At 40.6% G+C, this 26,317-nt stretch overlaps 1 protein-coding gene across 2 annotated transcripts; it reads left to right on the top strand.

The window, feature by feature from the left end:
- Nucleotides 1-99: 99 nt before the first annotated feature.
- Nucleotides 100-26,123, top strand: esrp2 (epithelial splicing regulatory protein 2). Of its 2 annotated transcripts, XM_040132407.1 has the most exons (17): nt 100-260; nt 437-589; nt 1,101-1,229; nt 8,626-8,739; nt 9,430-9,544; nt 9,841-9,936; nt 10,678-10,732; nt 11,286-11,396; nt 12,581-12,713; nt 12,985-13,027; nt 14,758-15,059; nt 16,128-16,361; nt 16,947-17,145; nt 20,961-21,165; nt 21,341-21,536; nt 23,001-23,103; nt 24,592-24,703. In XM_040132407.1, the coding sequence occupies exons 2-16, from the start codon at nt 458-460 to the stop codon at nt 23,085-23,087; spliced, it is 2,151 nt and encodes a 716-aa protein (XP_039988341.1). In that variant the 5' UTR covers nt 100-260; nt 437-457; the 3' UTR covers nt 23,088-23,103; nt 24,592-24,703. The 2 variants fall into 2 exon arrangements, with proteins under 2 accessions (XP_039988341.1, XP_039988332.1); XM_040132398.1 differs by lacking the exon at nt 23,001-23,103 and having other exon boundaries at nt 24,592-26,123.
- The last annotated feature ends 194 nt before the right edge of the window (nt 26,124-26,317 follow it).

Here is a 26,317-nt window from a genome sequence, read left to right as displayed (position 1 = left end):
GACTGGCCAATGAGATTACAGCACTCACCTCAGCGTCCCGCCCTCACCTTTGCAAAGCAGCCAATAGACGACGCCGCTGGAATTCTCCTCGCGCAGAGGCCGAGCCACACAGGTAACTCAGAAGAAGGAGAAAAAAAAGAAAAAAAAAAAAAAACTCCAGGGCTTGTTATGGAGTTCGTGTGAAAGAAACACGGATTTCCACCCTTCTCTACCAGTTAAACCAGTATCTCTGGATAGAACAAACTCAAGTGCTTCAACAGGTAGAGTCTCTGACCGCAAAACTCTTTCGTGGCTCCTCTGAAAATAATCTCCCCCCCCCTTTTTCTCTCTCCGTTTACCTCAATTGAGTTTCCAGCCCTTTTGTTCGCTCTCCTTATCACTTGGAAAAAGGTGAACCCTCGTGTTATTTTTATTTTAATCTTTGCTTTAATTGTAGTTTTTACCCTTGTGGTCCCTGATGGCTTCGCACAGTGATACTCTGGTGGTGTTCTTTGGGGCAACAGCTGGTGCAAATGGGGGTAAACTGGGTTCGGATGAGAGGGAAATAATTCTCTTGGTGTGGCAAATTGTGGACCTACATGAGAAAAAGGTACGGACCCTTCTGACCCGTTCGTTCGTTGTGCGGTTTTCTTGTGTAGCCAGAGTGTTTGTGGCATAGCGTGTACCTGTAGTGGAGTAGTATGTTTGACATTTAAATCAACATGGTGTGCTCTCAGGAAGCCGCCCGTAGCCTGCTATCCTCTCATGCTAGCTAACGCTACATCGATTCTCTGTCCAGCCGTGCTGTTAGCTCACCTTTTACAGGTGTGCGACCAAAATTTAGCTAGCAGGTGAGGGGTGTAATTTCGCCTAACGGGGGAAAAAAAAAAACACACACCTTTTTGGTTTGGCATGTCAACCTCTCGATATAAACAACGCTTTGTTGACAATGAAGTGCTGTTTGCAACTATATTGTCAATTGTTTGACCCTTTTTTTTTTTTTTTTTTTTTTAAAGAGTCAATTTCCTGAATGTGGGGGCTATAGCCTATACATTTGCCATATTTTAGCATCTTCTTTTCACGCTGCATTCTGCGCCATGAAACGCTATATCCCCTCACAGGTCGGGAAGCTTCATAGATGTCTTGTCAAGCCGGACACTTTGGAGCTGACAGACCAGTGTAAAGAGGAGACGGGACTGACTCTGGACGACATCGTCAAAGCTGAGCCCCTGGACAAAGTTCTGCAACAGGTGAGACTCACTGGCCACTGGTCACTGGTCAGTCTCCTTTATGGAATATTTAAATCTTTTTTCCATGTCAAGTAGGCCTTAAGAGTCCCGGTGCTCAGTTTCATACCAAGTTTGAAACGTCCTCACTGGTGTACTTAGTTTATACAGTACGAAAACCACATCAGTAGCTCACAGAATCTCTTTGCCATCGGTATCATCATGAGAAATTCAGAGGCTAATTAAACCGAGACAACTTTCCTCCTTGTTTTTGCCCGGAGTCAGATCTGCCGGGACAGGCCTGATTTGGTATTGAGCTGTAATTTCATGTGAGGGGTGTCAGGTTTCACTGATGACCTTTTTTTTTTTTTTTTTTTTTTATAAAAAATGGTCTTCCACCTGGTGGATATATGTCATTCGTTTGGCCCTGACAGTTAAACTCTACTGACAGTTTGTAGAAGCTTATAGGATCTAGGATGGGCAGGGCCCGGGGCATGTGGAGATAAGGAGGAGTCGCAGGCCTAGTCTTGTCTCGGCCTGATGAGTGCTGCAGACATCTGGGAGGGCGGAATGTTTACCTGGGACTGCACCTCGCTTTTAGGCTGCAGGACAGGCAGGAGGGGAGGTTTTTCAGATCCTGGGCTTCATTCTCAGCAGCTGCTTACGGCACTTCTTTGTGACCAAGAAGTGAATTTGTTTTCCGGTTCCTCCCTGTCAGGAGATGTTTTGACCAAAGTGCTTATGTTGACAAACTTTTTTTTTTTAGCCACCCTCACAAGAGTTTGTTTTGCACTGGGTGGGCCTATCCCGCCCCCTCCAGTATTTCATAGTGTAAAAACCTCTCATTATCATGCTGGAGTGTTAATGTTAGTGCTGCTGTGGTCTGAATGCTGTGCCTACACAAGCACTTACTTTGGGTAACCATTTTTAAATTTTTTTTTATCTATTTATTTATTTTCCCCTTGAAATTCCCTTGCTGTACAGCAATGATGCTGTTGGGGCTATGACACTCAAAGCATAGCCCAAGACAGTTACAGTTTCATGGGACTTTGGTCTAAATGCTGATGTCATTTGTGCCTCACACAGGCCTGGTAAGACTTCAGCTCCACTGTAGGTTAGTTTGTGTGCTGAACCTTCAAATATTAACCCAAGCAATCAGTTCGTTCTTTTCATACCTTTGTCTCACTGGTTACTTTCTCTCGCTATTGGTCACCTTAAGATTAGTTCTAACCTTGTTGATACAGGACAGAAAAGAAAATTGGAATTTTTCCAGACAGTTTGAAGCTGTATAGACCTGCAGTTTTGTTTTTTTTTCTTTTGTTTTTTTCTTTTTCTTCTTTTTTTGTGGTGGTTTGACCCATTGCAGCTTATTCAGTTATAGAGGGAAACAAGCAGCTGCCTCTTGTTGGTGGGCATGTATTATTGACCTGTGTGATCAGAGCCCCAAAGGACACCTGTCGCTTTGGTGAAAGATTTATTAAAAGTAGAAAAGGTTTGAGAGATTAGCAGGGCTGTTTAACGCTCGGCTTTCATACAATTTCTAAGCTATCCTCCATATCATTGCGACTTTGAATACATAATATTTAATATCATGAGCTTCTGCTACACATGTACTTGGATATGTACGTGCTTTTTTTTAATTTTAAATGTTGGCACCATCTGTTAAAAGGAACCTCTGTCCATGTTCAGACATGTTTTGTGTACTGGTTTTCCGTTTGGCACAAACTGATCACACTGAATATTTATGAACTGCTGTAAATGAGCCAATTTCGAGTTGCAGAATTAGACATGAGCATTTGATCAGTCCCATCCAGCTTGTTTTTCCCAGCCATGTCCAGCAGCTCAGGTTGTGCCCTAAAGATCATACATTATATAGTGAGCTGTGGTAGATATCAGCTCAACTTCAATGCAGTGGATTCAACGACTGTAGCTGCCAACAATTAATCACTTAATTTTCAATGCTAGTCCCTTAGTTCCAGTGCATGCCAAATAACATGTATGAGGGCTTTGTCAGAGGACATTGATGTGTAAGAGGATGGCTTTAGATGACATGCTAGTATTCAGGCATGTATGTTTTATGACTGTAGCTGTGACACTTTTACCACATTACGGTGTGTGCACGACACACCTGCAGTTCAGTGTGGCTCCCAGGAATTGATGGTTGGTTTACCTGTAGTCAGGCAGTTGGTGACTGTACAGGCTTGGCTTTCGTCTGGGACACTGACAGCATGTCTCAGCCTGTAGGGAGTTGCGTGTGATGTGAGACGTCTCACGCCTTGTTGTTGTTGTTGTTGTTGTTGTTGTGAAACTGAAACATTGCATTTTCTTAACCACTGTGTGATAATTTTTCAACTGTTTTAGACCACAGGAAGAACAACCTGACCACTGTCTTCGACTTTGAGTTAAGTTACTGATATTGGGTGTTTGCTTACAAAGGCAGCCATATTGTGAGATGGTTAATATGATGAATCACATCCAAACATGAATCACACAACCTGCATTCTAACACTGCCAAAAGGCTGCTGCAAGATGACACACACAAATCGCTACGATTGATGAACGATGAACACAAACAAAGTTATTGGAGCTCAACATCAATTCTGTCACCTCTACTGGTTGTGTCTAAAGATTCATATAAACAAAATGTAATTAATGCCACAATAAAAGGAAGCTCTTAGAAGAATTTTGATGTTGACTTTTGTGCCTGTTGCTACAATGACTGTGTCTGCATGCACAAAAGGAACCAAGCTACTGGGAGAAATCAGGTTACAACAGGAAATTGGAGAATGTATTTGCATCCACTGCAATAACCGGATCATTTTCAAATCATCTTGGAATGCATTTCATCCTTAACTTTAATAAGGATTTAAGTTAAGGATTGTTAGGTATAATAAGAAAACTTTGCAAAAGTTTTCCCCCCTTGTTTTTGGCCCAGTCACAAATTCTCATCGCCAATGCAAGCAATGGTAAAACACTTAATGTGTCACAGAATGCACTGTGGTGGTGGTGGTGGTGGTGGTGGTGTGGGTTTAGCTTCAGGTGCTTTAAACAGTTACCACAGGGACTGCCCTGACACTCCCTGCTGCTCTTATCGGAGTTTGTTTCTGCCACCACCACCCTACCTCACCTCTGCATACAAACAGTCCAGCTACACTGGAGAGCAAACCTTGATAGGACCATGTTCAAAGGCCATTTCCTCCCCCTCATCTGTGGAAAGGCCTTTCAGAGGGTAGAGAAAGTTTTGTCAGTAATACTTGTGAATCCTGAAATAATTCTGGAGAAAATAACAGTTGATTTTTGAATTGAACTGAAATAAATAACTTTACCCCTCAGATAGTGAGGTGGCATTATCATACAGGAAGTTTGACATGGATTATCACATCATAACTGGTAATGAGCAGCCGATTTTCTTATTATTATAGTTATTATTTGTTTTAAGCAGAACAGCTGGATGTTATCTGCATGTTTTTTGGCAACAAGTTGTGTAAATAAAAAAAAAAAGTGGAACGTGAAAAAAGTGGAACGTGAATGTTTGTGTTGTATTTCACACAATGCACATTAACAGTCCTTTCATGTAAAGGGACATGTTTACTACTATATAAATCCTAATAATTGAAAATTAAATGTAGCTAATTGAAGGTGGAGGCACTAGGACCTTTTTCTGTAGTCTGTTCATGAGTTTGGCCCAGTGACATGTTGTCCCTACCTATCTGTTGTCAGTGTGAGATTTATCTTCTGTCCAGCTTGTTAGCTCAATTTCAGATGTGGTTTCTGACACAGAATAAAGGGAGAGGGTGTGTTGCCACCTTTTCTATAACATTTCCATAACATTTGCTTTTCTATCAGTAATCCGGCTTCAGTAATTGGCCAAGGTGGAGCTTCAGGCCCAGCTATGAGCAAACATTAGTCCTGTTATCACTGTAAATTGTGCAGTATGGTTGTGCTTAAAATGTGCTGCAAAACTGATCTACAGAACTTTGGAGTATCGTATTTTTGGATTTCTGTGTTTACCATTAGAAAAGTGAAAGCTTCAAGTATTAATGTGGGATAATAAGATACACAATTTTTTAATTAGTTTTTTGAGCTTTTAGATACGTACATCCTGACTGAGAAGAAAACAAAACAAAGCAGAGGCTGTAAAAATGATGTCCTGTACAAAATATGAACAGTCAAGGAATTTGGTCTGAACTACTTCATGTCATCACAATTAGGTTGAATGAGAGAATTCAAATTCAGGGACTTTGAGTTGGAGAACTGTCTGTTTTGCTTCATGTTTGCAGTTTACTCTGGCAATTACAACCCCAGCAGTGGGTATCACTTTATATGCTTTCATACAATGTGTGCTGTTCAGGTGGCGTGTTGATACTGTGGTCAGGACACTTTGTTGACTTAAGCAGTGTAATAGACTAATTGAACCAAACTTATTATTATACTGTTATTATTTTATAATCTGTTATAATTAACATTTTGATCAAAGATAGTTTTTCTTATTCGTTTTTCAACAACTGCAAACCACCTAAAATAGATCTGTGATACGTGTACTTTGTTTTACAAATTGGTCCTGGGCTCCACCTTTTTAGTTAAGAATAGTATCATGGTTAGATACCCAGTTGACCTTTTACCAAAATGTCATGAAATGAAAGTTTATCGTACCAGCCTGTAATCTAAAAGTGATTTAGGTTTTCAGGAGTGGTGCTGTTGTGCACTTGTCCATGAGCGTGCAACGCCAGACCTGTATTTATACGCATCAGAGGAAGAATAGCTTAGAATGACCTAAGAATCGTTATAGATGGGGTTATTCAAGTTTGCCTTGTTATATGTGTATGTTAATTTACTGGGTGCTTCTGACACTTGAAGGGCTCTTGAGGCCCAGATAGCTATTTGAAGAATGAAATGTCTCAACACATAAAATTACTTACACTATTTTTATCGAACATAAATAGAAATAGAAAATATATATTTAATCAGCCAGTCTTTCAGACTAATCTGAAAAATCAAATAGAATTTGACAAACAAGGTTAGTGTGCAGAACAAAGTTGCACCAGTTCAGTCCAAGTTTGTACCTCTTTGAAGTTGGAGCCCCATATGATCAGGATGTGCTTCCCAACATTAGCCAAGAACCTTCTGCCTCTCGTGATAAACTGACTTGCTCAATGTAAAACCATCTTACATAAGAACTTTGTGGGTCTATATCCTGATAAGTTACTGTTTTCCTTCACACCAGAACCATGGCAACATTTTTGGAAATCGTAGAGGCTCTTGAGCATGCAAATTGCTTACATATTTTTGAATATTGAAGTGTGGCTCCTGTTTTTTACATAACCTTGACCCAGAAAATCACAGCAACATTTACAGGGTAAGGTGAAAGTGGCCAAAGGGCTCAATTTGAAGAATGGTAGTTGACATCTGTTTTTCTTTCTCTCTTTTTACACAATAGCAAAGAGAAGTTACACTGACTCAAGATGTTAGTTTTCACATTCACAGTTTTGAGAATTTTTTTTTTTTTTTTTTTTTTAAAACACAGACTTAAGTGTCAAATGTTCTTTTGTAGGTCTGATGGTGTTCATGGGCCCATAAACACCCAAGCTGTTTTTTCTCAGATCAGTGACTCTTTCATGTATTTGTCCAGCCACCCCAAAACTCCCTTAATCTAAGCCTGAAGCATTGGTTCGCTTGTCAGCAGCTGGCTGGCGCAGCCAAATAGCCCTGTATTACTCACTGACTGTTAAGGAGCATGCCCCAACACGCACCTCTAATACTCTCTCACTGTCTGAAGAGCTGTCATATATAGCCAGTGGCCATGTGAAACTAGTTAGTCACTGAGTTTAAGGTGTTCTTGTATTCAGACGGATTGATTTTGCTGTTACAGAGGTGAATTTGAGGGTTAAGGGGAAGCTAACATAACAAATTTCTGAAGTGGCCAATGACACGAGCAAAAGGTAGTCTCAAGCTTACATTGTAACACTAAGCAGCTAGTGACTACATCCAGAACTCAAGTCAGTATGACTTCAGAAAGGTTTCAAGATGTCAATATTATACAGTAAGTAAGAGATGCAGAGATACCACATACCCCCTTTATGGTCCCCATATCCTCTTCAAATACCTTACGAGAATAACTGTTGTGTCAGCCATCTGGATCGAGATGACAAAAAGATTGGTGGTTGTGGTTGTGGTTGTTAGATCTCGGTCAGGGTGAAAATGTAAGTAAAAGAGAGAATAATTTAGCATAAGAAGTCTGATTTACAAATGATTAGTCAAAGTACATTAAGTTTAATAAGCCCAAATGTATGGTGGTCTAAATCAGACCCGGTTCTTTAAAATCAAACAAAGAAACTGTTAACTCGTATTTGTATGTGAAGGTGTTACTAGCATTACAGATCTCGCTAAGAATCAACAGCTTTGTGTTGTCCGTCTGCACGGTTTACTCCCAGTGGCTCTCAATCGAACCTGAGCACTCCTAAACCCCAGTGTTAATGTGTAAGCAACCACCCCTGGCACACAACCTCAGATAATCAGATTTTACAGTTTGTTGGTGTTAGTTTGTTATGGAGCATGTGTAACCCTACTGGTCAAAAATTGCTCAACACAGCTTTCATCCTATGAGAAATTAATTTAAACTTGGCTGCCCTTGAAGATGAATGACCAAAAATTATAAGAAAATGATTAAAAAAAAAAAAAAAAAAAAATCTCGGAAATGCAGTGTGTTGACCTCAGATGTCTCTAGCCTCACTGCATATTGATATCGAAGCGATGGCCTCTGTTGACGGTTAAAGGCTGCCAACAACAGGTTGACACAACACAAGGAACGGGGCTTATTGAATGTTGTAGTTATAAATAAACGTGCATATGTGGGAGGTGCTGGTATTTAGGATTTGGTATTGCGTGCTGTAGCAATCAGTTTACGTAAAGTGGAGACAGGCAAGTTAGACTTGTGTGAGTTGTTTTTCCTCTTGCCTGCCTGTGACTGTTGATCCTGGTGATTAGTGGTGTGATCATTCCTGTCCTTTGTCTGCCCCTTTTCTCACTAGCCAAACACTAAAACCTGTTGGACAAGCCTCGTTCCTTATGAGACACAAACACACAGTCAAATGTCAAAAACAACACCGTCACTTGTCTGCCTTTAGTCTGGTCTTATCTATGATTTTCACTCTCACATAGTGGAGAGTATTTTTACACATCAGATAATTGAACTATATTTGGCCAGTATTTTATTAAGCCACAAAATGTTTGCAAAGTAATGGGAGTGAAATAATCCTAAATAAATTACCTCTTGTTTTTTCCTCTCTAAAAATACTTTTAGATAGTTGAGGTATGTTCAGGTTTGACCTTGACAGTCCTGCTTTCATTGTGAAATATTTTCGTAATAAAATCCACATTTAAAACTTTCTTTTCTCTTACTCCCCTCTGTTTCATTGTGCAGTTCCAGCAGTCAGTGTCATCAGAAGTGAAATGCCTGGGCAGGAGCTCTTACACACTTTGTGTCAACTGTCCCCTTGTCGTCCGACAGGCCCTCCACCCCGAAGCTTCCAAAAAGGTAATAGTTCCAACTGTTGTTTCTCCACACTGCAGACACGTTTGTCTATACCCATAACGTAAGATTTTGGGATGTTAAATCCAAAATGACAATATGTTTCTGGTAGCATTTTCTTTTCTTTTGCAAAACACTTTATTTGGGTTGTTGAATAGTCTTTTTTTGATGTTTGAAAATGTTAGTTGCTTTGTTTGGATGAAAATTTTTCAACTAGACTTTATGAGGGGGGTTAATGGCTGAGCACTAGTGTGTCAGGCTCTGCCTCAGAATACCAGTAATCCCATTTAACAAACCAGTTATGGCGTTCTCTGTTTATGGCTCCACTTATATGATGGTGTGTGATAACTCATATGGAAACTTTAAACATATGTAATTGGTTCATTTCTATAAATGTGCTGGAGTTAAATGCTATAAGCTTCAAGCGTATGGTTTCTTGCGCTTACGTATGTGGGGACTGACCCATATTAAGAAGTAATGAATACCTTTTTTATTAGGTTTTTCTCTTTTTTTGTGTCCCTGCTTATAACTCTGACACAAGATGATGTCAGAGCATACATACTTTTTTTTCTACTGAATTTCGTCGTTTTCATTTCTTTGGCCGTTAGCTTCCCGGTATATCCAGTATCCATATCAGATTGCCATACTGTCACACCGCCACACTGAAACATTTGCTTTTTCTTTCTTTCTTTTCAGAATCTAGTCCTTCCTGAATGTTTCTTTTCATTTGTGGACGTGAGAAAAGAGTTTCACAAATGCTGCCCAGGTGCTGGCCCTATGCAGAAGCTCACCCTCACCTCCATGTTGGAATGTATCATTTGCTAGCCTGTGCATTAAAACTGTAATTGTAGTCACATCTTATTAATATTCTTTGTTATAGATACTCCTTTTAACTATATATTTTTGGGTAGACACAAGGAAAAATGTACACCCTTTTGATAAGTAGAACTGTATTTATAGAGTGTATAGACTTTACTTTGCCACTTCAGATCAAGTTTGTTGATGTAAAAGACATAAGCAAGAAATTAAAGAGGAAATAATGTCAACATGTAGCACAAAGTCAAAATGGCAGCTAAAATTGGAAAACGTCCTTAACTGTGCATGTAGATGTTGGTCTTCCTGCTGTATCAGAGCAGTTGATCGGTGTGAGGGAGGTGAGGAGCATGGTGCAGCTGACTCTCTGCATCCTGGCTGAGCCCTACAGTAAGTAACCGCCAGAGTTTGTACCTAAAATGATCTGACACTGACCCAGAGGCTGATTGCCTACCATCTCCCATGGCACGGTTATTAGCTGACCCTAAACTCTGAACTGCCTGTGCAGAGAAAACAGTAATACCTGGCCGATAGAAAATCAATTAAATGATATGCACACTTATCAAGCAAGCTGACCTACCTGGTGGTTTGGTTTTATACAATCAACACTGACTGCAAAACTGAAGTTTTTGCATTGTACCACAACCCATCTTGCACGTTTTTAGTTTCAGGGAAACTGGAACAAAGCCAAAATGTTTCCAGAAAGGCCACTTCTATCTAGAAGGTGTGGTAGTTTGTTGATCATTGAACGATGTCTTGATTATATTATTTGTGATTAACAAACCAGACATGCCTATACTTCCTTTTTTGTTACCAGATCTTAAAACGTGTTAAAAGTAGGAAACCCCACTTATTTGCCGTATGGATTGATGTAAGATGACTCCAGATATTTTACAGTGCAAATAAATCAATCTTTAATTAGTCAGTCCCCTCTAGCTTTGCTCCCTTAATAACAGCCATGTATCGCTTTGGGTGTGATAAGTAATAGGAATGCAGAGTGCTCAAAACTCACACTGCCAAGTGTATGTGAGTGAACCTGTTCACTACATAAGAGAACGAAGATTGTTTTGGACCTTCAGATTCCAACAGCACATTAAATAATACAATTTCGCTTTCTTTTATTCTTTTTAGATCACAAATTCTCCTGTGTTGAAACAGTGAAGTACAAGTTTGATTCCGGCACATGGTATGTATGAACTTTCCATTTTATGTCACTCTATGCATTTGTGAGTTTCTGCCACACCTGTTTGCCGGCAGTGTTTATTTACAGACTGACAACCCGCCTGCAGCCATATTCAGACTTCAGACCTGAATACGTCTAAGGGGCCCCTTAACATTGATTACAGCAACGAGGAAACCACAAGTGTGTCATTAAAGCTGTCCCGCTTTGCCATCAAGTGCTTACCTGGATATCTAGTAGCAGAGCACAAAATCCTCCTGTTCTCAGACAGCCAAAAGCCTATCACCCTGACAACATCCTGACATTTAATCATGGGAGTGTGTTACTGTGATGAGCACTTACTGTGACTGTCCTGTGTCTACAGTCTTTTGACAATTGTTCAAGTTTAAAAAAGAGCGATTGAGTTGTTGTTTTTTTTTGTTTTGTTTTTGTTTTATTCTAAAAGCTATAGTCATCTGTGGAAAAGCTTTTAATAATCACCCTCATAATTGTGCCTCTACTCATTACTGTCAGAATTGCATTCAATTATTTTTCTCCCTCCACATTGTGTGTTGTGCAGCAGTAAGACGGAGCCGGTGGACAGTGAGACAGTGATCAGAGCACGGGGGCTGCCATGGCAGTCATCAGACCAAGACATTGCTCGCTTCTTTAAAGGCCTTAATATTGCCAAGTATGTTGGACTTGATGGGCCAATTACTTCAATGAACTTTACATGAACTTTGGTTGCAGCAGAGCAAGTGATTATTTGAACTTTGAGCATGTCAGTCACGATTTGTGTCATTTTCTTCCTTTTTTTTTTTTTTTTTTGAAACAGATGGTGCTCTCACTTTTGCCATTGTGATGACAAAATCAGCTTTGAAATTTTCAGTGTTTGTAGGTCATATAAAATACTCTAAAATGTCCAATGGAACCTTCCAAGATCAGTGTTAAAAGTTAATATCACAGGTTTATAGGCACTAGTCATTTCTTGTAAAGCTGGCTAGATTAGTCATTTGAACATCCACAAAATCTCAGTGGGATAGGTGCTGCTGGATACCAAAAAAATGACCATTAATGCAGTAGAAAGGAATTTGACACAACGGGATTAGAGCTGCCTTATACTTTTATTAGCCAGGGTTCGACCCAATGCTCATCTATACATGTGCGCAAATACCCACATGTATAGCTCTTGTTTTATTTCATGTGGGTATTTGCAAGAGGACCTGTGTCACATAGAAACATCACTAATAAAAGCATAAGGGAGCTCTGATGTCAGTGTGTGTCCTTTCCTATTGTAGTCTTTTTTTTTTTTTTTCTTCTTCTTAAAATGTCAGATAATCACAAAATTTGCTCTTTTTTTTTCTGAGGGTTAGATAAGAAGAAGATAAGAACACTCTTAATCCGTGTATGTTTAGATATGTAGTTTGAACTAGCAGCCGGTTATTTTAGCTTAACTTATTTCAGTTTAGCATAAAAAATGGAAACGGGGAAATAGCTAATCTGGCTCTGTCCAAAGGTAACAAAATACACCTCCCAGCATTGTCTAGTAATTAACATGTTACATCTTACACATTTCTCATCTTTACACTAAGTTAGGCTAACAGGCTGCTGGCTCCAGCTACATATTTACCATATAGCCATGAGAGTGGTATTAATCTTCTCGTCTAAGTTTTTTGGAACGGAATAGACATAGTGTTTCCCAAAATGTCGAACTATTCCTTAACTGACATGACAAGACCCTTGGTATTGCTGTTGAAGCCAGTTCTGTTAACCATATTGTCAACAACCTGTTGCTGAATTTTATTCCTGACCGTTGCTCAAAAATTATTTAACTCTTTTCGTGTTCAGGCATGAATCTGTGAACCTGTGTTTCAGGGGTGGCGTGGCCCTGTGTCTTAACGCCCAGGGCAGGAGGAATGGTGAGGCCTTAGTTCGTTTCATCAACTCAGAACACAGGGATCTGGCTCTGGAGCGCCACAAGCACCACATGGGAAGCCGCTATATTGAGGTTAGGCTCAGTGTATATCTCTTGTTCTCTCAGTTTTAATTTGTGTGTTTTTAAAAATTGTGTATCTGAACACTAGCAGCATTTCTGATTAGGCATTTAATAAAGTCCCCCAGGCTCAGTATCACTTACAAACTGCGGCTCAGAACACCACATTGCTGTTTTTTTTATCGGAATGGAGATCCATCACTTGTCACTTTCATTTTGAAGTCAGTTTGTATGTTACATCTGTAGGAGTTAAATGGTTCTTATGGTTTTCCTCTTATCCTCTCAGGTCTACAAGGCCACAGGGGAGGAATTTCTCAAGATTGCTGGAGGTCAGATTTCAGATTTTTTTTTTTTTTTTTTTTTCTCCCTCTCCTCTCTCCTCACCATGTGTATATGAAGACTCGTGGTGAAAGACTTTCTGTTAGTGTGTGATAGCCTTCAGTTTCATGGCTTCCCTGCATCTATGAGGAAAAACAAGACCCTTCAACATCTGTAAAAGAGGGGATCTCATTTGCACTCTAGCGCTCCCTCCTATTACCTGTGTCTGTGCCACATCTCAGTGACTCTTCAGCAGCTTATCTTGGACTAATGAAAGACGCTTTGAGAGGAGCTCCCTTCACTTCCCCCCATTCCTTCCTCACCACCTCACCCCCAGCCCAACCCCTCACAGGCCAGTTGGAGAGAAGTCTCACTCTTGGCTAACAGCAGCTCACCTGTTCATTCAGCCTCAAGCTCCACTCCCCTGAGAGAGAGGGGGCTGACGGCCGGTAAAAGGTCTGGCTCAGTGCTGATACAAAGATGGTGTGAAGAGACAAAGGCCTAGCCCGGGGCCTCTGGACCACAGAGCAGCAGCCAGCAGTAACAGAGATATAGCTGACAAAGAAACGCAGTCACTCAAGGCAGATAGCTTGCAGCGGCTGCCAGTCTAACTCTGGACTTTACTCAGATGAGTTAAGATCAATACAGATTGACAGCACATTGGACTTTAAGCAAATAGCTCAAGCAGACAAGACACAGCTGCATTTATCAATTGAAAAGAAAACAGTAAACATGTAAATAGATGTGTAATACTAAATACTTTGTGTCAGGCAGTGACATTGCTTATATATATATATATATATTAAATAAAATATTTAAAAAAAAAAATATTAATGAATGAACATAAACTTTTTTATACTCTGGTATTTCTCCCTTGAATAATTCTGGGTGTATTAAGGCATTTTGGGCAATAATGCAAATAGATTTATGGAACTCTTCTATGGCAAAATTTGATTTCTGTGATCATTGTACCAGTGTTATGAAATACTGATTTTTTTTTTTTTTTTTTTTTCCCTCAGATATTTAATTTGCTGGATGAGCCAAACACATGCATTCCTGTCTGGTTATTTATTGGCTCAAGGGTGTCAGTGTCGGTCAATTCAACACTTTGGTCCAGACTGATATATCTAAAAAAAATTACCGAGTTGTATGCCATGAATTTGTGGCCCCTGAAGATAAATTCCTCTGACTTTTGTCCAGGGCCACCATGAGATTGAAATTTTTGATTTTTAGTGAAATATCTCAACAACTCTTGGATTGTCATTAAGTCTGATACAGATCGCTGTACTTTTTTTGTTTGTTGCAAATTAGCAACAGTTATGCTAACATGCTAAGATTTTGATCATCGTTATTATACCTGCCAAACATTAGCATGTCAGCATGCTGAGATTAACATTTAGCTCACATCACCCTTGTGCCTATGTACAGCCTCACAGAGCAGCTTGCATAGCTGTAGAATCTGTTTTTTTTTGTTTTTTTTAAAGATGGTTTACTATATCGGTATTGCAATATAATTGTATATAATATTTGATATATTTTGATGGAGGATTTTATCCATGTCAGCCACTACCAGGGGTGGGGTGTGATCTCTTAGCAGAGCTGAGAAAAGCAGGATAGTCTTTAACAACAACATGAAATAACTAAAAACCTTGCTTGTTAACTAAATGAGTGACACTGGGATGGTCTTATTTTCCCACTAGCTGAAGCCAGGTGTTTAATCATAGCTGTCCTTTGACTCTAGGTACGTCTAATGAGGTGGCCCAGTTCCTGTCCAAAGAGAACCAGGTGATTATCCGTATGCGGGGGTTGCCTTTCACTGCCACACCCCAGGAAGTGGTGTCCTTTCTTGGTCCCGAGAGCCCGGTTACAGATGGTGCCGAGGGTCTACTCTTTGTCAAGTACCCTGACGGACGGCCCACTGGTGATGCCTTTGTGCTCTTCTCCTGTGAAGAGTACGCCCAGAATGCCCTGAAGAAGCACAAGCAGATCCTAGGGAAGCGGTATATTGAGCTGTTTCGAAGTACTGCAGCGGAGGTGCAACAGGTAAATTCTTTTAGTTGTATGGGCTGGAGAAAGCTTTGAGCTCAAAGTTTAATCATTACATGAAAAAAACACATCGTGTCAGATTTTTAAGATGACCGCTGGGAAACTGAACTGATACATTGCATCAAAACAGATGTAATATAAGACACAAAAGAGGCCTTTGGTGTTGTGTATGGACCAGGAGGTGGCCCTTCAAATGAAGGAATTGGTTAAGATCCCCTGTGCAAGTTTTTTTTAATAGATATGTTTGTTTTTTGTGTTGAGTAATTCCAGAAGCATTTGTTTCAAAATAACATTAAGACTGGCAACATGAAGACTGGTAACTTGTAGTTTACTATTTTAAACATAAAACATGGGAATGTTGTCTGTTGTTTGATACATAACAAACTAATCATGATAAAATGCATGGATTTGTCAGTATATTTAATTTCTTACAGTTAAGGCTCTTCAGAAATGTGTTTTGTCAAAAGTGAATAATCAAAAAAGATTCTTTTCTGTGTGATACAAATCGACATAGGCTGAGGCTCACAACCGGTGCTTCCCTGTCAGAAAAGTTTCCAAAGAACTTATGTCATGACAACTTAGGGAAGTGAGCAAATATGGGATTGAAAGAATGTGATACAACAGTCAACAGACAATCACTCAATCAGATGATTGTGGAATCTGCACAACTGAAAACATCATCTGTATTATTGCACAATGTATAGTTACTGTAAATTGTTTTTCATCACCCAGAGAAGCAGCCGTGAACTTTTTGCCCCTGAGCTCGTTCTGTTGACTGACAAATGTTAATAACAAGTGGACTCTTCTCAACTCAACCTTTTTTTTCATTTTTAAATTTTTCTGTATTAAATTTTTTACTGTTTGTCCTTGTCTCATGCAGATAATTTTAATAATTGCAGTCAAGCCCTTTATCACTGCCAGAGATCTTCCGTAGAGCATGGTTTGAAATTAAATTTGATGTCATGGTCTCACAAGAGTGTTAATCGGTGAAGATTACAGGCAATTGCAGAAGATTAGCAGTAATGTGTTTTGATTCATCTTTCCTTCTTCCTTTGTATTTGCTAGGTCCTGAACCGCTATATGTCCACGCCTCTAATCTCCACATTGCCCCCTTCTCCCATCGTGCCTGTCCCGGTCCTCGCAACGCCTCCCTACCTTCCAGCCGCCAGCAGCACCCGCGACTGTGTTCGCCTGCGCGGTCTGCCCTACACTGCCGGCATTGAAGACATCCTGGAGTTCATGGGAGAGCACACCATTGACATCAAACCCCATGGAGTCCACATGGTCCTCAACCAACAGGTTAGACTGGTGGGGACTCATGGGCTCAGGCACATATGTCACTTTAAAGCCCCACATCTTATAACTATGTTAAATGTCATCCCTGTTCACCCTCGGTCAAGTCTCTCTTTATCAATAATCACTATAGCAGAAGGAAAGGTTGAAAGACAGAACAAGTCTGAACAAATTTAAATTCTGAAAGTATTTAAAGTAAATCTACATTATATCGTTGGGCAAGTACAGCAGAAACTAAAAAAAAAAAGGGAAATATTTATATCAGTGCAGAACAGCCTACTTTATAAATACCATTTGCCCTACAGATATTGGTTATCCTTTTTTTCTCCAGACAAACTCACACATAAATCTGATGCCGTTCAGACTCTCCAACAACCACATGAATGTAGCAATATAACTTTAAAATTAAGTGTTTTTATTATATGTATTTCAACAAGTACTTGAAATGTCACACTGTGACAGATTTTGGTAAAACTTAACTTGATAACCCGGCCCCACCAAATTATAGCCAACTCTAACATGCAACAACTTTTGCTTTAAAAATACCAACTCTTTTGAATTTTTTGTTTTCTTCCTCTGTCCTCTCTGCAGGGTCGGCCCTCTGGCGATGCATTCATCCAAATGAAGTCACCTGACAAAGCATTTATGGTGGCCCAGAAGTGCCATAAAAAGACAATGAAGGACCGGTACGTCGAGGTGTTCCAGTGCTCCACAGAGGAGATGAGCATCGTGCTGATGGGAGGAACCCTGAACCGCAGCGGCCTCTCCCCACCCCCCTGCAAACTTCCCTGTAAGTGAACTCCACCAAATGAGATTAGTCAAGGCACCAAATACACCCACATCTGTTTGATTATAGTGATATTTCGGGATTTTAGTCAGGATTTTTAGCCACACTGGCGGGATGGCAGTGCTGGTCGTTCCACCACTTTGGTTCAGACTGAAATATGTCAACAACTGTTGGATGGATTGCCGTGAAATGTAGTACAGACTGGATGAGTTGTAATAACTTTGATGATAGTTTATCTTTTCATCATTAAGTCACTCTTTTAATTTATCCTGTAATTTGGTTCTTGATCAAATACCTACAAGACTAATGACATTTCTATCAGCCTCAGCTGTACTTTTTTGTTTAGTGCAAATGTTAGCATGCTAACAAGCTAAACTGAGATCGTGAACATGGTCAACATTACACCTGCTTAACATCAGCATATTAGCATTGTAGTTGTTAGCATGGTAACATTAGCGTTTAGCTTCCACTGGTCCTAGGTATATCCTCACAGGGTGAGGCGTCTTGTTTTACAAACCTTTTGTTTCTCACCTGCTGAGACATGAGGAAGGGTGCCGGAGCTAGTAGACACACTGCCCTTTGATGCGTGCGTTGTGCGACTTAACTCAATCAATTTGGATTAAAACAAACTTAATTCTCTAATGTCATATCCCAGAAATGAAAAGTTACACAATTATCCCAGCCTCTTTTGAATATCAGAAAGTTCCACATGCTCAAAAAGCCTAAAATGAAACATGTTGACTCAGTAGTGACTCTACAATTGGCCTCTGAACTGACCAAAGTAATGCAACAGTTAATACATCTCTTGAGTTTTGGGCCTTATTATATGAGAGTCTTTAAAACTTTCAATATGCTGCAATCTGCTGATATTATTTCGTAGCAGACTATACGGCTATGTCTCTGTCTCCTTCTGCAACAGTGATGCCAGTTAAGACAGGACTGAGTGCAACTCTAACTATGCACTTTGCTCAGTTATGGCTCATATCTGTCTTTAGTTCTGGAGATTAGATTGGGATTGGCAGCCACACAAGAACGTCTTTGATTATCACTTTTCTGTGTGCATTTTCTTTTTAATGATCACTGATTAAAATTTCTGTACCTTTTTTATCTTAGATCTATCAAATGGTTGCCTGAGAAATGTGGTTTTGCTTTTTCACTTATATCCTTACTAGAATTAGAGTTGAGGTAATTTCTTTTTGCATGTAATTTCAATTTAACTGACCTGGAACCACTTCAGCCTCCATAAGGTCAACAGTGTCGTGTGTCACCATGTTCACCAGTTGGCACTCAAGGAATACCACAGCTGCCCACAGCTTCACATTGATAGTGGCTGTTTGCATGTAAATACATCCATACCGTCATTTGTGTGTGTTTGACATTGTAAGTATGACAGCCTGAAGGGCACAGTAAGCTTTGTAAGTAAAATAGCTGGCATAAAGAAAGGGGTTTTTGGACTTTACAGTCTGATTTGTTGTTTAAAAGAAAATCTGTTTTGTTTTGGGTTTTTTTTCCAACCTGGGTCCTCTTTTTATAGTTTTGGCTTTTATTCCTGTTTGTTTTGTTGGCATTCAGCTAATCAGCTTATTTGCTGCGACCTGGGTTGCAGTGACTCTGCAAGACTGGCTTAAAGAAGTCAAACAGTTAAAATCTATCTTCTAATAAGTGAAATTGAAGATGAATGTTACTACTCAGACCAAGAGTAGTAAGTGTTAAATGTACACTGGATCTTGCAGAGCTTCTTTTACAGACTACAATTTTGCAATATATCATAACTTCAAAATAAGTTAGATTTGGGATTTGTTTAAAACCTGTCTGATGTGTGATGTGTCTATGTTGCTTGTACTAACGCACAGCTATGACTACCAGTGTCTCTGTTTTCCCTAAATTCTGCCAGTGATAGGAATGATGGTAAAAACCTGAAAAGACACAGGTTGCAACTAATGATTATTTCCATTATTCATTAATCTTCTTATCATTTTCTCTATTAATCAATAATTTATGTAGTCTGTAAACTGTCAGAAAATAGTGAAAACTTAGTTTCCTAGAGCCCCAGGTGACATCTTCAAATGTCATGCTTTGTCTGACCAACAGCATAAAACCCCAAGATGTTCAGTTTAAATGAACATAAAAAGGAGAAATATTGCAAATCCTCACACTGGAGAAACTGCAGCTGGGGAATGTTCGATCAATTTTCTGTTGGTCAACCAATAGATTAATTTAATTGTTTATTCTAACCATTCTGCCATTATAAACTGCACTGTCAGGGGTAACCTTAATCATACACTAAGTATTTCAGTGTGTTCAGAATAATTTTTTACAAGTTTGAACATACTTTTTAGTGAGAACTTGATGTATTTCTCAAGGTTTTGTGTAATGAATTTTTTACTGACGAGTCTAAACTCTTTAAGATTCATAATGACCCTTGGTGTTGTCAAGATTGGGGAATATATTGTAACACAAAACACATGTTGAAATCCTCATGCAGCATGTTGAAACTATCCATAGACTTTTTCATACTGTGCTTCACTAATGGCAGAACTATGCAATGGCTGAACACAGCATATAAATGACCAGACTTTGGATATACAGTTAGGTCCATATGTATTTGGACAGTGACACAATTTTCATAATTTTGCCTCTGAACAACACCACAAGATGTGATTGAAGTTTAGACTTTCAGCTTTAATTCAAGATGTTTAACAAAAATATGCCATTAACCGTTTAGGAATTACAGCCAGCTTTATACATAGTCCCTCATCTTCAGAGGCTCAAAAGTAATTGGGCAAACCAACATGATTATAAATATAAGGATTATTTTGGAAATGGAAATCCTTTGCAGTCAATGACTGCCTGAGGTCTGGAACCCATGGACATCACCAAATGCTGAGTTTCCTCCCTTGAGATGCTTTGCCAGGCCTTTACTGCAGCCGCCTTCAGTTGCTGGTTGTTGTAGGTCTTTCTGCCCTCAGTTTTGTCTTTAGTAAGTGAAAAACGTGCTCAGTTAGGTTCAGGTCAGGTGACTGACTTGGCCATTGGAGAACATAATGTTTCTTTGCCTTAAGAGGCTCTTGGGCTGCTTTCGCAGTATGTTTTTGTATATATGTCCTTGAGTGTTACCAGTGGTCTGCACCTTGTGGTAAACCCTGTGTCTTTACATTCATGAAGGCGTCTCTTGATCGCAGACTTCGGCAATGATACATCTACCTCCTCCAGAGTGTTCTTGACCTGATGTTGTGAAGGGATTTTCTTCACCATGGAGAGAATTCTGCGACCATGCATTTTAGTTGTCTTCAGGCCTTTGGGTGTTGCTGAGCTTGCCAGTGCATTTCTTCTTTTTTAAGAATGTAACAAATTGTTGATTTAATCCTAAAGTTTCTGTCGTCTGTCTGTTAGGTTTGTTTTGTTTTTTCAGCATAATGATGGCATCATTCATTTGCATCGACAGCTCTTTGGACAGCATATTGAGAGTTCCCCTGTACAGCTACCAAATGCAAATTCAACACTTGGAATCAACTCCAGAACTTTTAACTGCTTAATTTGTCATGAAATAATGATGGTTAAGGCCAAACCTGGACTGTCAGTCAATTGTCCAATTACATTTAATCCTCTGAAAATGAGAGACTATGTATAAAAATGGCTGTAATTCTTAAACAGTAAACGTGATATTTTTCTTAAACCCCCTGAAAGTCGACACTCCAATCACATCTTGAAGGCTTTGTTTCAAATCAATTGTGGTTTTGTACAGAGGCAAAATTAGGAAAACTGTGTCACTGTCCAAATACTCATGGTGCTAAATGTATCTCTGCCTCTCCCTGTAGGTCTGTCTCCCCCCACGGCCTATGCCGCCTTCCCCACCCCGCCTGCCATTCTCTCTGAGGCTGCCCTCTACCAGCCCCCCCTGCTGGCCGCTCCCAGACCTCCTCAGACCACTGCACACAGCCCCGCTCACACTCTGGCCTACTACCCCCCCCAACCACACCTGTACATGAATATGAACATGAACTACACCGCTTACTACCCCAGGTTAGTACAGCATCAGCTAAAGCTAACTGAATAATGACAAATTGTCCGTCCTCCTTTGGCTGTTTCCTCTCCCTTTGTTTGTTTTGCTCTTCCTACCCATCACCAGTTACTCTTTATTCAGATCCTGCCTTTTACTAAGTTTTCTGCTTTTTCCTGTGCCATGCTGTCTCTCCAGTCCCCCAGTTTCTCCCTCCACAGTTAGCTACTTTGCAGCTCCACCAGGAGCAGTGGCAGCAGCAGTCGCAGCTCAGCCCCACCCTGCTGCAGCCGCCTCTCCTGTGCTGCCCCAACCTGGCGCCCTGGTCAGGATGCAGGGTCTGCCCTACAACACTGGAGTCAAGGACATCCTCAGCTTCTTCCAGGGATACCAGGTCAGTACATGTAGCACTGAAATGAGGCCACAGATTAATAAAGTGCATTGTTGTTTGCAGGAGTCTATGCGTAGAGATACACAAAGATGGGTAGTACGGAGACTCAAGTTTACTGGCAGAGAGAAATGAATATTTCATTTTTGCTTCTGTTGCCATGCAGGATGATCTGATGTAAAAATGTTTGTAGGTGAGGAATGGTTTTCCACAGTATGAATGTTTTTATCTCTATTTGTAACATGCTCACACTTGGATTAAAGATGCACCTTCTTTCCAGAAGGCCCAGTGCCATGTTACAGTAAGTTGTGCCATCCATTCATAGCAGCTACTTGACGATGATGGTGCATTTTAAATGTTGACCAGTATAACAATAAGCAATGCATGTGGCTATATTTTGTCCATTATGAACTCTTCCCACAGTCTGCAACCCCATGTGATAAAGTCTGTAGCTGTTGGACCAGTGAGCCCATTTCCATTGTTTTTTTGTTTTTTGTTTTTTGTTTTTTTTTTTTTATTGCAAAATTCACACAACAGTAGTAGTAAGTTAAGGGACATGTTTGCGCTTGTGCTCCCCCCACCCCTCCCTGTGCTTCCCATTTTTCTTCACTGCCAGCCCGAATTAGGTGGAGTCCTCTGAAGCAGCTGACAGGTGTGGCCTCAGACAGTTTGGCAAGTTGGAGAGGGAGAGGGGTGGGGTTTGAAGTGGAGGGGGTTGTGTTGTTGTGGCACACAGATCTTGGGTCCGCTTTGGGTCTTTATGGCTCATGTCATTAAGTACTGGTTCAACCTCTATGCTATTCTATGCTATCGTGTGTGTGTGTCTGTGTGTCTTTCTGTTTGTGGGTGTGGGGGTGGGTGTGGGTGTGTTTGTGTGGGTGTGTTTGTGTGTGTTTGTGTGTGTGTGTGTGTGTGTGTGTGTGTGTGTGTGTGTGTGTGTGTGTGTGTGTGTGTGTGTGAGAGAGAGAGAGTGCCTTATTTTAGGAGGTTACCAGCATCAAATTCACACCAAAGAAGAACTTCTTCTGAGTTGAACATTGGAGCTCTTTACATACTGAAGGATAAATGCTAGTCTGTGTGTGTGTTTGTGTGTTGGAGGAGTAAAGCTGACTCCAGTCCTGACTGTTGGCTGAACTGCAGTAATCCTGAATGGACTGAGTGTGTGTTTTTCTGGCTGCAGTAGTTCCTCTCACACTGACCCTGGATGAGAAAACAGTTCCCACACCAGCACTGGTGTCCTTTACCACACGGCAACTTACCAAATCACACTGTGGTTCAGTTGAAGCCTTTCAGGCAGTACTTGGTGTGTCTGGTTTGGTGTGTTTGTGTCTTCCTCAGAAACCTAGAGTATTGTTGAGAGTGTGTACTTTTGCATCTTTTTGTGAATCTAAAACTGTGTGCTGTTGTATGTGAAACAATGCGGACCACCCTCCCATCCTGACTGTCCGTTCATGATTATGCTACCTGTAGTACGCCCCTGACGAGTACAGCGGCATGGTTCAGATGAGCGAACAGGCCAGGAGTCTGATTCAGCCCAAAGAATGGCTCTGTCTTTAGGGACTCTCACCCCAAGGTAAGAAGAGCCTCCAGGCCAGAGAACCAGAGTGGACAGAGAGGGCATTTCCTAGACTGAAGTAACGTCTGTATGTTTAGTTGAATGCACAACATTCAGAAATAAAATGGATAATGCACTAGCTTCAAACTACCCAGTAAGCTCTGAGCCAGTGATTTGCAGATCAGAACAACTGACTGCAACTGGTTCCAAATGAGCTGTAATCCATCTTGCAGAAACATGGCTTCCCACATTAATATCCTGCCCACTACAGACAATCCGTGGGACTGAAATTGCTGCTGGAACACATTATTGCCGCTGCAGCGGGGCAGTGTTTCTTATGAGATTAAAGCGCCATGACATAACCCATCGTATACGTATCATCCAAATCATAAATTGACAGGACCAGTCTGAGCAGGAATGCCCAATCTAGCCATCGAGGTTCTGAGCTCCTGACCCGGCATGTCAGTTTGCTGCTTCCTAAACAAAACTGCTTCATTGCTAAAGTTTTTTTTTTTCCTCTTAGGCCTGTTAGAGGAGTGCTGAGTCTGGATTCCTGACAAACGCTTACTATGCTTGAAAATGCTGTATATAATATACAGTTTCCCTGCATCTTTTAGGTATTAGCGAATGTGTAAAATGGTGCCCGTAGGTAGATGTCCTTAATATTTTGTACATTCTGTGTGTGGTGGACATTGTTCCACAGCTGTGACAGATAGTCGTCCTTTGCAGGGCCTGCGGTCCGCCCGCAGGTTTTTTCATTGGAAACCGAACGCAGGCTTTTGCCACATGACGACCCGTCCCTGTTCTTCCGTGAGGGTGAAAACTTTTTGTACGCTCATTAAAGAAAGCTAAAGAATTAAACCAGTAGGATGCATCCGTGTTATTTCACCAAACTAGACAGTTAAAATATCAAGCAAGATGAGATGCCTCTTCTAACAGCAGAATTAATTTAGGGATCATGACAAACATACAGGTTGCGGTAATAGTTGGTCTTGATTCAGCACTCCTACACTAAACCTCCTCATGAAAATGGCTCATACGTCAGGGCCTACCTCACTACCTAGGCCATTTCCAGTGGACGGTACCCCGAACTCCTTATCCCGCTCGGACCGTCGCCCTCTCTCATGCTGACATGTGATTCTCTAACTTGTCGATTTTATGGATTTTACTACCGTCCTTACTGTGATCAATGTGTTGTTTCATAACTGCATGTCTTAAGAAAACTGATTTTTCTGCATCAAACTTGATTTTGATGCAAGATGTGGATGCATGCAGACTAACAGTGGGTTTCAACTCTGGGAACAGCATGTACTCTGCTATTACTCTTTAAGCTCTGCCCATTAATCTTTTTTTTTTTTTTTTTTTTTTTCCTACCTAAATGGACCAGTTGGATGAGAGGCATTGTCCATCCTCAGCTTTGGGGGCTCCCCCTGGTGTTTTCATGCTGAAGCTGCATGAAAACAAGTGTCATTTATTTTCACGCGTCTGTTTTTTCTTTTTCTGCAGCTCCAGCCGGACGCTGTTCTCATCTTGTACAACTTCAGCGGCCAGTGCAGCGGCGAGGCCTTGGTCACCTTCCCTAGTGAGGAGATCGCCAGGCGGGCTGTAGCGGAGCGCTCCAACCACCCCTTCTACGGCCAGCAGGTCCACTTGCTCTTCTGTAACTGACCACCAGCCCTCCATCTCTCTCCTCCTCCCTCAATTTAACCTCCCACTGAAGAGCACTCAACTCCCAGCGTCCCAATAAAACTGAACAAGCTCCAGTTGATCCCAGCGCTACATGAAACAGCTACTGAACTTTTACCTTTTCTGTGATCTGCCATTTATTCACACACCTGACACTGCTGGCCCTGACACTCCCGAAGCCGCTGTTGGAGTTTGAACATCCACAGGTGAAGCAGCTGAAGTCTTTAAAGCTTTGCATTGTGCTAATGACTTTGTGGATGTCATGCATAGCATTGCTGCGTATTTGCGCCTACTGTAATAGCTGGTTGTGGAGAGGAAATGGTGTGGAGCTTGGACAAATCCGTAACAGTGGCTCTGTGTATTTACATGCTCTATATACTGTATTTGTCCACCGTAAAAGTGTACAGATTTTCATCCTGAAATGCTTGAGGCTGTACAAACCACTTTTGCTTGTGACCTTTTCTGTGTATTTCTGAATTTTCAATCCTGACCACTATATTTTGGTTACTCATAGTTTGTGATCCTTTGTGCTAGCTCTGTGCAAACACAGATGTGCGTGTGTGTGTGTGTGTGTGTGTGTGTGTGTGTGTGTGTGTGTGTGCGTGCGTGCGTGCGTGCAAAATGTTTGTTAATTTGATGGTCTCCAGTGGTGCCAGTGGAAAGCGCAAAAAAAAAAAAAAAGCCATAAAGACTGACTTAGACTACTGAAATAAGGATTGAATCTCAGACTGTGCTCTTTAACTGTCATTTGAATGAAACCTAAGCTGCAGGGACTGTCAGTTAAAACCACAGAAAGATCAGAGATGTGCTAGTGTAATGTATTTTGTGTATAAAGCATTTATGCGTGACATGTCATCCCATTTAGATCTTTTCCAAGCACTACAGATTTGTTTTTGCTCCAATCAAAGAGTTAAGGAACTGCTCGTCTGAGTAGCATGACAGATTTATTCTATTTTTATTAATCCTTTACAAAAGTTGATATTTTGTTATTAAATGTAAAAGGACAGAGACGTATCCTGAAGCCTTTTATGATGATCAACCTCAGCTAGTGTACAGTCTCTCTTCTGTTTTTTGTTTCCAGACTATTTATACCAGTCTGTCTGTATTATCTTTAATTCCTTCTTATGACCGGAGTACTGTGTAAAGCTGCATGAGTTTTCCTGTGACGGCCTTAGTTCTTTTTTCATCTTTACTGTGCCTACATTACCCAGAGTGCAATACTGGCCCAAATAGGGCTAGGTCAACCTCTGGTGGCAGAGGAGATATTTCTTTTGTTGCAGGTTTGAGACTTGCATGAATTTAGCTCTGTGTATATTAGATAAGCCTGTAAACGATAAAAATGTTGACAATGATCCGAGTTTCATTTGGTCTCATTTAAAGAGATAAATTCATAAGACATCAATAAGGCACATAATAAATGTTGCCCAGACTTAAAAAAAAAAAAAAAAAAATTTTCTTACCGCAAAGGGAAGAAATGCACTTTAAAATATGTGCGGCTCAACATGCAGTATGTCATTTATTTGATTTTTGCCCTTGTTAATTACTA

Source organism: Xiphias gladius, chromosome 1, assembly GCF_016859285.1.
Source record: "Xiphias gladius isolate SHS-SW01 ecotype Sanya breed wild chromosome 1, ASM1685928v1, whole genome shotgun sequence".
Taxonomy (NCBI): Eukaryota; Metazoa; Chordata; class Actinopteri; order Istiophoriformes; family Xiphiidae; genus Xiphias; species Xiphias gladius.
Note: the sequence above shows the minus strand (reverse complement) of the source record. Positions and strands in the feature narration are given on the sequence as shown.